The 9,834-nt window shown below is 37.1% G+C and overlaps 1 protein-coding gene across 1 annotated transcript; it reads right to left on the reverse strand.

The window, feature by feature from the left end:
* Window positions 1–521: 521 nt before the first annotated feature.
* LOC127079940 (eukaryotic translation initiation factor 4 gamma-like) lies at window positions 522–2,712 on the reverse strand. Its single transcript, XM_051020289.1, has 2 exons — window positions 2,489–2,712; window positions 522–831 (listed from the first exon to the last, which is right to left on the reverse strand). Exons 1-2 carry the CDS (start codon window positions 2,710–2,712, stop codon window positions 522–524), a joined length of 534 nt encoding a protein of 177 aa, XP_050876246.1.
* Window positions 2,713–9,834: the final 7,122 nt, after the last annotated feature.

Genomic DNA, 9,834 nt, shown 5'->3' on the forward strand with positions numbered 1-9,834 from the left:
AAACAATGATACTTCAACAAGGATTTAAGAAAAATATCTCTGAGTCAAATGAGTGACGACTCCCCCTGAGATAGATCATACTAAATTTTAGATGTTCTTACCAGATCTCCTTGCGTAGCAGCCAGTTTTTACCTTAGATACTTCCTACATAGCTTAGAATTTCATAAGAGTTTTAAATGTGCATAATGCAGCAAGAGGCTTAGATTTTATTTCATCAGAGCTATTTTTATTCTCCCCCTTTTTGTCAGACTCAAAAAGACTTAGCAAAAAAAATTTAGAGTAGGCAAAATATGATTCATATATGGGAAAGAGAAATATAGATAATATGATTAACTATAAAGAACAAAGAGAAAAACACTTAGAGAATACATATCAAATATGAAAGTAGAGAAAATAACAAAACAAATCCTAAGTGCCTAAGGGTTCGGAGGTGGTGGCATCCTTTGAAGCAATCGAGTCAGCAGGTTCTGAATGTTGGAGTTGACAGAGTCCTGTTGATCCAGTTTTGCTCTTACAATCTGCTACTCCTTCTGTAGCTCTTCCAGAGTCTTCAACACTAGAGGAGAAAAATCAGAGTGAAATTGCTCCCCCTGAATCAGAGCGTCATTCCTAGCCTTGGCAGCTTCTTCTGCAGCCATGGGTGCTGCTTCTTCAGCATCAGCCTTTTCTTTGGCTTCAACTTCAGCAACAACAGCAGCCTCGGTAACAACCTTCTCTGCAACTTCTCTTGCTCTTTGTTCTTCCTCCAGACGAGCCTTCTCTTCAGCTTCTCTTTTGGCTCTCTCTTTTGCCTCTTTGGCCTGACGTGCCTGCAACCTCTCTCCAGCTTCTCTGATGAAGTCGTTTCGGGATTGTTCAGAGAGGCCTTTCAGCTTGAAAGCCTTAGATGTCATCCATTTGATCACTCTATTCTAGTTAATCCTCACTGCAGAGGGATCATCATTAATTCTAGAGTTTTCAGATAGAGATATGATCTTCTCCACTGAAGACTCAGCAAATAAGGTTACTGCTTCTTCCAGGGTGGGAAAGGTGGGTGCTGTTTCAAAGGTGGGAAATGTTGGTTCTGGTGGTGTGGGGATGGTTTTAGTGGGAGGTTCAGAGTGATGGGTAATGGGGTTTTCAGTGGGAGTTTCGATGTGTGGTTCAGATGGAGGTGTTGGTAGTTGCTCAGATAGTGATGGAATATTTGTTTCTGGTTCCGGTTGGTTGTGGGTGGAGAGGGCACAAGCCTGAAGTTAAGCTAGAGTAGGAGATTGGGGGTCAGATGGCTCAGAGTCAGAGGAGATGGTATAGTAAGGTGGGGATGAAGGTGGTGAAATGGGTTCATTGAACATTTGAGCTTCAAATATGGGCAAAGTTGTGGTGGCGATGTTAAATTTGAAGGGGAGGTGATGGTGGGTTAGATGTAGGTGTTTCAGAGGGCTTTGTGGTGGAGGGTGTAGGTTCAGAGGGTGTGTAGATGGGTGAGGTTTGAGGAAGGGAAGAAGCCATTTTCCTTAAATGTAAAGACGGAGAGTTATAAGGAAAAGACTTACTTGGAGATGAGGAGAAGGAGACCAGAGGCACGGGAGGTCTAGATGCATAAGTTTCTCCCAACTTCTGAGCTCTTTTCTTAAACTTTCTTTCATATGGCTCTCGCATCTTTTTCATGAAATTCGGTGGATATTCTGGTAGCCAGTCCATAGAGAAGTCTGAGATATCAACCCCTTGGTTTTTTAGATCCTGCAGATAGTGCGCAACAACCTCTGAGGGGTCTATCTTGGAGAAGAGGTAGAGGCTATTGGGTATCTTCCTCTGATATTTCAGTGCTTCCCAGGAGGTGCCCAGAGAAGGCTTGACCAAAACTCTTTTTATAATGCCCATACTTTTCAGATTTCTTGAATTCAAAGGCCTTCTAGTGTCAACTGTTACATCCTTCATCAAATTATGGCGAACTAGATGATCCACCAAACCACTCTCTATTAGAACATCAGAGATCAGTCTACCCAGAGGAATGTATGTTCTGGGCTTCATGTTGTTCCTAGTGTCTCTGACAGAGTCCCTCAGATATTTGAATAGCAAGGAAAGTAGATTCAGCTTGAGCCCTTTGTGGAGGCAGTAGAGGATACACTTCTGGTCAGTGTTGATGTAGTTTGACGAGTTAGACGTTGGGAGGTGATGAATAGTCCCTAGAATGATCTTCATCCAGACTCTTAGGTTCTGGTGAAATTCCTTATTCTTGGACGAGTTTCCCTAAGCATTCTGTTTGAAGATGGTTGGGATAACCTCCTGAGACATGTATTTTGTCCTAGGGTTAATGTTGTAGATTCTTCTTCCCTCTGTCTTCTCCATGTTCAGAAGGGTGGCTATGGATTTCTCAGTGATGACAATCTTCACCCCCAGAACATAAGATATAATGTAGTGGTCGTCTGAATCTGTAAATCTCTAGAATTCCTTCACCAGATAGGTGTAGATAGGACCATAGAGCCTTTGAAAGTAGTTTTCTCACCCTTGCTTTCTAAGGTCTTCAGTGAGGTCAATCCCATTTCTCTTCATGTTCTCAAAATCGACCAACGATTCGTAGAGAACTTCTAGCTTGTCAAAGGCAGTGGCAAGATTTATGTGTGGTTCAAGATCCAGTATATGGGGTTCCTTGTAAATAGGCGAGGAAATATCATCAGTTTTTGTAGTAGTTTTTTGGGAAGAGGTTGAACGTTGTTCCGTTGATTCCATTTGCTGAGAAACGTTGTAAACTGATTGTTACTGGGAATCCATGAAAAATATGAAGGTTGTTGAAGAATGCTTGAAGATGCTTGAGAATGCTTTGAAGGTTGTGAGAACAAGGGTTGTGTAGGATGTGAGTGATAAGTGTGAAGTGTGAATTGTGGCAAGTATAAGTACATAAGGAAAGCATGCAAAACGACAACGTTAGATGGGAATATGAATAATAATTAAATGATGGCATAGAAAAATGAGTTGAAAAGCAAGGGGAGAAATTAATTACATCTAATGCTGGATGTCTAATCCATAAATCAACACACTGCTCGAGGAAATCTCAAAGGTATGTCTCTTGAGTTCTGTGCTAGACAGTTGTCTAGAAGATCCAAAGTCAGACGCAAGAGAGATCACGTGTTGATCTATCTGATCTCCAGGAATCCCAAGAGATTAGATCCTGAGGATTTTTGATTCAGATAACTTCTAACTGGTATAAGTATCAGAGTCAAATTCAGACACCAGATGTTAAGTTTAGAGCCTATTTTGCCATTTCAGAGAAGCACAAGTTTGATATATTCTGGACAATTTTCAATTTTTAAATGTTTCAGAATGAATGAGAATCTATCTTCAGCAAGGGGTTTTGTGAAGATATCAGCCCATTGGTGGTCTGTATCTATGAATTTTAAAGAAATTTCCCCTTTCTGAACATAGTCTCTGATAAAATGATGTTTTATTTCTATGTGCTTTGCTTTGGATTGTAGAATATGGTTCTTAAACATATGGAAGCAGTATTATCACAAAAGATAGGAACACTACTCTCATATATCTGAAGATATTCTAGTTGATTCTTCATTCATAACATCTTAGTAGTGCATTATGAAGCTGATATATATTCTGCTTTTGCAATAGAGAGTGAAATGGTTGACTGTCTTTTGCTGGCCCAAGATATAAGGTTGTTTCCCAGGAACTGCCAGTTTCTAGATGTGCTTTTACGTTCCACTCTGTCTCTGGCATAATCTGCATCACAATATCCAGAGAGCCTATACTTTGATGTTTTCTCGTACATCAGGCCAAGGTTAGGTGTTCCTTTCAAATACCTTCGGTTTCTCTTAACTGCTGTTAAATGAGATTCCCTTGGATCCGCTTGGAATCTGGAACAGATACATACACTGAAAAGAATATCTGGCCGTGTGGCTGTTAGATAGAGAAGAGAGCATATCATACCACGATAGAGCTTCTGACAAACCTTTTGACTTACTTCTTCTTTCTCTAGAATGCAGGTTGAATGCATGAGTGTCTTTGCTGGTTTGCATTCTGACATTTCAAATTTATTAAGAATGTTTTTTATGTATTTGCTTTGGTATACATGTGTGGATTCTAAAGCTTGGTTTATTTGAATTCCCAGAAAGAATTGTAGTTCTTGCATCAAACTCATTTCAAATTTTTCCTGCATTAACTCAGAGAATTCTTGACAAACAGATGGGTTAGCTTAACCAAAAATTATATCATCAATGTATATCTGACATATCATCAGATTATTTCTAATGTTTTTACAAAAAAGTGTAGAATCAACCTTTCCTCTAATAAAATCATGTTCCAGAAGAAAGGTGCTTAGTCTTTCATACCAAGCTCTAGGAGCTTGTTTTAGACCATATAAAGATTTTTTCAGTTTAAAAATGTGTTTTGGACATTTATGGTTTACAAAACTTGAAGGTTGGTGAACATAGACTTCTTCTGAGATATAACCATTTAGAAATGTGCTCTTGACATCCATCTGATATAATTTGATGGAATAATTCACATCGAATGATACAAGTAAGCGAATAGATTCTAATCCGGCGAATGGAGAAAAGGTTTCATTGTAGTCAATGCCTTCTTGTTGATTGTAACCTTGTGTTACCGGTCGTGCTTTGTTTCTGACCACTTCTCCCTTTTCATTTAGTTTATTTTTGAACACCCATCTTGTTCCAATAACGTGGGTTCCTTTGGGCCTTGGTACCAGATCCCAAACGTCATTCTTTGCAAATTGATCAAGTTCTTATTCCATTTCCAGAATCTAGTCATTGTCTTGAAGTGCCTCAACACAGGAAGTAGGCTCTATCAGAGACACTAATCCCGGAGGGGTTTCTTCGGATACTTTGAATGTAGTTCTTGTTCTGACAGGTTCATCCTTGTTTCCCAGAATCAAATCATCAGAGATGTTTGGATGATATCTTGACCTTTTCTATATAGTTGAGATTTCAATTGTTTCTGGATTTTTCTTTTCAGCTTCCTTAGATTCTTTAGTCTTTTCGTCAGAACCTGCAAGAGTTATCTCCAGATCTGCAAGTTTTTCAACTAGCTTTGACTTTTCAGAGTCAAGCTTATCATCAAATCTGACATGTATTGATTCTTCCACAAATTTGGTTTCTGTATTGTATACTTTGTAGCCCTTAGAGCGCTATGAGTATCCTAACATAATACCTTTTTGTGCTTTTGAATCGAACTTGTTCAGATGTTCTTTAGTATTAAGAATAAAGCAAGAGCATCCAAAGGGATGAAAGTAAGAAATGTTGGGTTTTCTTTCCTTACACAGTTCATAAGGAGTCTCTTCCAGAATAGGTCTGACAGAGATTCTATTCTAAATATAGCATGTTGTATTTACTGTTTCAGCCCAAAAGTGCTTAGCCACATTTGTTTCGTTAATCATGGTTCTGGCTATTTCTTGGAGCGTCATATTCTTCCTTTCTACAACCCCATTTTGTTGTGGAGTTTTAGGACATAAGAAATAATGGGATATTCCATTTGAATAAAAAAGTTCCTCAAAAAACTTATTTTCGAATTCGCCACCATGATCACTTCTGACTTTGATGATTTTAGAGTCAAATTCGTTTTGCACTTTAGAATAGAAACTAGTGAATACAGAGTGTGACTCATTCTTGTGCTTTAGAAAATTTACCCATGTCCAACGACTAAAATCATCAACAATGACCAGTCCATACTTCTTTCCATTGACTGAAGTTGTCTTAACAAGTCCAAACAAGTCAATGTGAAGGAGTTCCAGAGGTTTATAGGTAGAAACAACATTTTTATTTTTAAAAGAAGTTTTTGAAAATTTTCCTTTCTGACATGCCTCACACAAAGCATCTAAAGAGAACTTTAGTTTACGTAGACCTCTGACTAACTCAAGTTTTTTTAGCTGAGAAATCCTTCCCATGCTAATGTGACCGAAGCGTCTATGCCATACCCATTGCTCTTCATTTAAAGACATTAAACATTTTACATTTTGATTTTTTAGATCTGAAAGATTAATTTTGTAAATGTTATTTTTCCTCTTGCTAGTGAAAAGAAGTGTTCCATTATTCTGATTAATTGCTTTACATGTTTTTTGATTGAATATTATATCATAACCATTATCACTTAATTGACTTATTGATAATAGGTTATGCATTAATCCTTCTATTTAAAGAACACAGGAGATAGAGGGAAGAGATCCATTACCAATAGTTCGGGAGCCTCTAGTTCTTCCTTTCTGATTTCCTCTGAAACCTACAAAGCCAACATCTTTAAGTTCCAGGCTTTGGAACATATGCTTTCTTCCCGTCATGTGTCACGGGCATCAAGAGTCCAGATACATGATTGGTGTCTTAACTCTGATGCATAAGATATCTGAATCATAAACTATTTTATCCTTTGGTATCCAGAATCTTTTGGGTCCTTTGTGATTAGTTTTCCCAGAGTTTCTTAAAACTTTGGGTTTTCTAGCATTAGTAAAATTTTGTGTTTGTGCATGTGTGTAGTGACAAGAGAAAGGGGACTTAGGTTTATCATCTGCATAAGGTATTTTATCGTCTTCATTAGATTCATATCCTATTCCTATTTTCTTATTCTAATTGACTCCATAAATCATAGAAGCCATTCTGCTTATTTCTATCCCATTTTTTTAGAAACTTTTGAAAATCTTTTTCATATTCATATATGATTGTGTTAGAAGCTTGTGGCGCTTGAGATAAAGCGTCTTCAAGTTTTAAACATTTTTTATTTGAAGATTCCTTTTATCTTTCTAAAATCATAATGTCGTCTTTTAATTCAGAAACTTTTATCTCAAGCTTATCACATTCTTCAATGGTTCCTTCAAGGAGCCTTTTCAATGCCTTGAATTTTTATCGAAGTTTCTGATATGAGCTTAGAGATTCAGAAAAACAAGATTCAAGATCTGAGCGAGAGAGATCAGAAAATACCTCTTCAAGATCAGATTCTCTTTCTGATGAGCTTCTAGATGTGGTAGCCATGAATGTCATTTTTGCCTGTTCTTCTTCAAAATCTGATTCCGAGGCATCGGATTCAGAGTCATCCCAGGTGGCCATGAGCCCCTTTTCTTAGTTTTAAAGGAACCTTTCTTGAATCCTTATCTTCTAGAGCTATCTTTCTTGAGCTTTGGGCATTCATTTCTATAGTGACCTGGTTCTTTACATTCATAGCATGTTATCTCTTTGTTTGGTTTGTCTCTGGAAGTTGATTCTGAGCGATCTCCCTTGGGTCTTGGTCTTCAGAAGTTGTTATTCCTTTTTCTCCAGAGTTGTTTAACTCTTCTGGTTAAAAGGGACAACTCTTCTACATCATCAGAATCATCCTTTTCAGAGTCATCATTTTCTTCTTCTTCTTCTTCAACTTGAAGAGCTTTGTTCCTTTCTGGTTTGCGTCTCTCAGATCTAGAGTTCAGAGCTACAAACTTGCTTTTCTTTTGGGGCTCATCTTCCTCAAGTTCTACTTCATGACTCCTGAGGGAGTTGACGAGTTCTTTCAAGCTTATGTTGTTCAGATCTTTTGATAGTTTCAATGCAGTGACCATAGGTCTCCACTTCTTTGGCAAGCTTCTGACAATCTTTTTGACATGATCTGCAGTTGTGTAGCCCTTGTCCATAACATTGAGTCTTGTAATTAAAGTTTGAAATATAGAAAACATTACCTCTATAGCTTCATCATCCTTCATCTTGAAGGCTTCATATTTCTAAATTAGAGCCAGAGCCTTTGTCTCTTTGACTTGTGAGTTGCCTTCGTGGGTCATCTTTAGAGAGTCAAGTATTTCTTTAGAAGTTTCCCTGTTGGTGATCTTTTCATATTCATTGTAGGATATGTCATTCATCAGTATTTGTTCTTGCTTTGTGGTGATTTTTGAAATCATGCTTCTGATCATCATTCATTTTATTTCTGGAAACATCAATACCACCACCAGATACAGAAGGTACATAGCCAATTGTAACTATGTCCCATAGGTCAGCGTCATAACCCAGAAAGAAACTTTCGATTCTGTCTTAAGATCATGTTAGACATAGAGGCAAAAGCTGTCGCAATTAAAGGTGACTGAAAATTGGTTGTGAAACAGTTGACAAAAGAATATAAGTGCATCAAAAAGAATTTGTTATGTACTTTGTCATAACCAACTCACTCTTAAAGATATTCGATTTAATCGACATCAAACATCTTGCTCAACTGGAGAATAAAGAAGCTAATGAATTAGCTATGATTGCTTCAAGATATAAATTCTCCAAAAGTAAATTATAAGAATTGATCGATGTCAAAGTAAAGTTGATTTCACCCTATTTTCTCCCCTTGAAATTGTCAAAGTCAAAACTGGTAGGGGTAGAAGGGTTGGAAGACTTGGAAAATCCTGAAATTTTTTAACCTCAAATTTTTAAAATTTTACCATCAAAGATTTGTCGAGCAATGATTGGCAAAAAGAAATTATAGAATTCTTGGAAAACCTGACAGTGAGAATAGATTAAAATATCAAATATAAGGCATTAAACTATGCTATTATTGGCAATTAGTTGTTTAAAAAGAACTCCATAAGGGGTTCTTTTTCAATGTCTTAGCAAAAGTGAAACCTATTTGGAAATCTTCAATGTCCATAGTTGATCTTGTGGCTCCCATCAAGCAGGCCATAAAATGAAGTGACCTTTGTTTAGACAGGGTGTATATAGGCCAACTATGTTGAAAGATTGCATAAAATTTGCTAAAGGGTGTCATGAATGCCAAAAGCATGCAGGGATCCAACATGCCCCTGCCAGTGAGTTACACTCAATTATTAAGCCTTGGCCATTTAGAGGTTATGCATAGATTTAATTTTGAAATTTGACCTACAACATTTAAGAGTCACAAGTACATCTTAGTAGGCATAAATTATTTTATCAAATGGGTCAAAGCAATTCCTTTGAAGAATGTTGATCAAGATGTTATGATCAATTTTATTCAGAGCCACATTATATATAGGTTCGGAATTCTTGAGACCTTAACCATTGATCAAGGTTTGATATTCGTTGGTCGAAAGATGGCTGAGTTTTCTTCAAAGTCAGGAATCAAACATCTAACTTTCACTCCCTATTATGCTAAAGAAAATGGTCAAGTAGAAGATTCTAATAATATCGTAATCTAATTAAGAAACATGTGGGTCAAAAGTCAATGAATTGGCATAAGACTCTGGACCAAGCACTTTGGGCTTATCGAACATCTCCTAAGGAAGCAACTAATGCTATGCCTTTTCGATTAACTTTAGGCCATGATGTAGTCTTTCCTGATGAGATTCCATTAGATCATTATTGGAATATGATGATGGATGAGTTGGTCGACTTAGATGAAGAAAGGTCAACTACCCTAGATGTTCTTATAAGGCAAAAGGAACGAATATCTAAAGCCTACAACAAAAGGCTCAAGTCAAAGGAATTTACAGTTGGAGATTGTGTTTGGAAAGTTATTCTTCACATGGATCGAAAGGATAGAACCTAAGGCAAATGATCACTAAACTAGGAAGGTACATTTTGAACCATCCAAACATTTTACAATAATGGTTACGAAATTCATGGGTCAGGTCATGATTCTCGAATTCTAAGGGTAAATGGAAAATACTTGAAGAAGTACAAGCTTATGCTACCGGAAATGCGGATAACTGAAGAAAAATGTGTGTAAATGTGTAAAAAGAATATGGCATTAATTTAAATACCAAATCGGCAATGTCGTTACATACAGACCAAAAACAGTTAAATCAAATTAAGAGTTACATTTAGAAAGGAAACTCAATTTTGAATTTTTCAAAATGTTCCTTGGAGAACTTAACTCTTGCATCTAGTTTGGACTCTTCAGTCTTTAACACTTCAATCTCGT

This window comes from Lathyrus oleraceus, chromosome 5, assembly GCF_024323335.1.
Source record: "Lathyrus oleraceus cultivar Zhongwan6 chromosome 5, CAAS_Psat_ZW6_1.0, whole genome shotgun sequence".
NCBI lineage: Eukaryota > Viridiplantae > Streptophyta > Magnoliopsida > Fabales > Fabaceae > Lathyrus > Lathyrus oleraceus.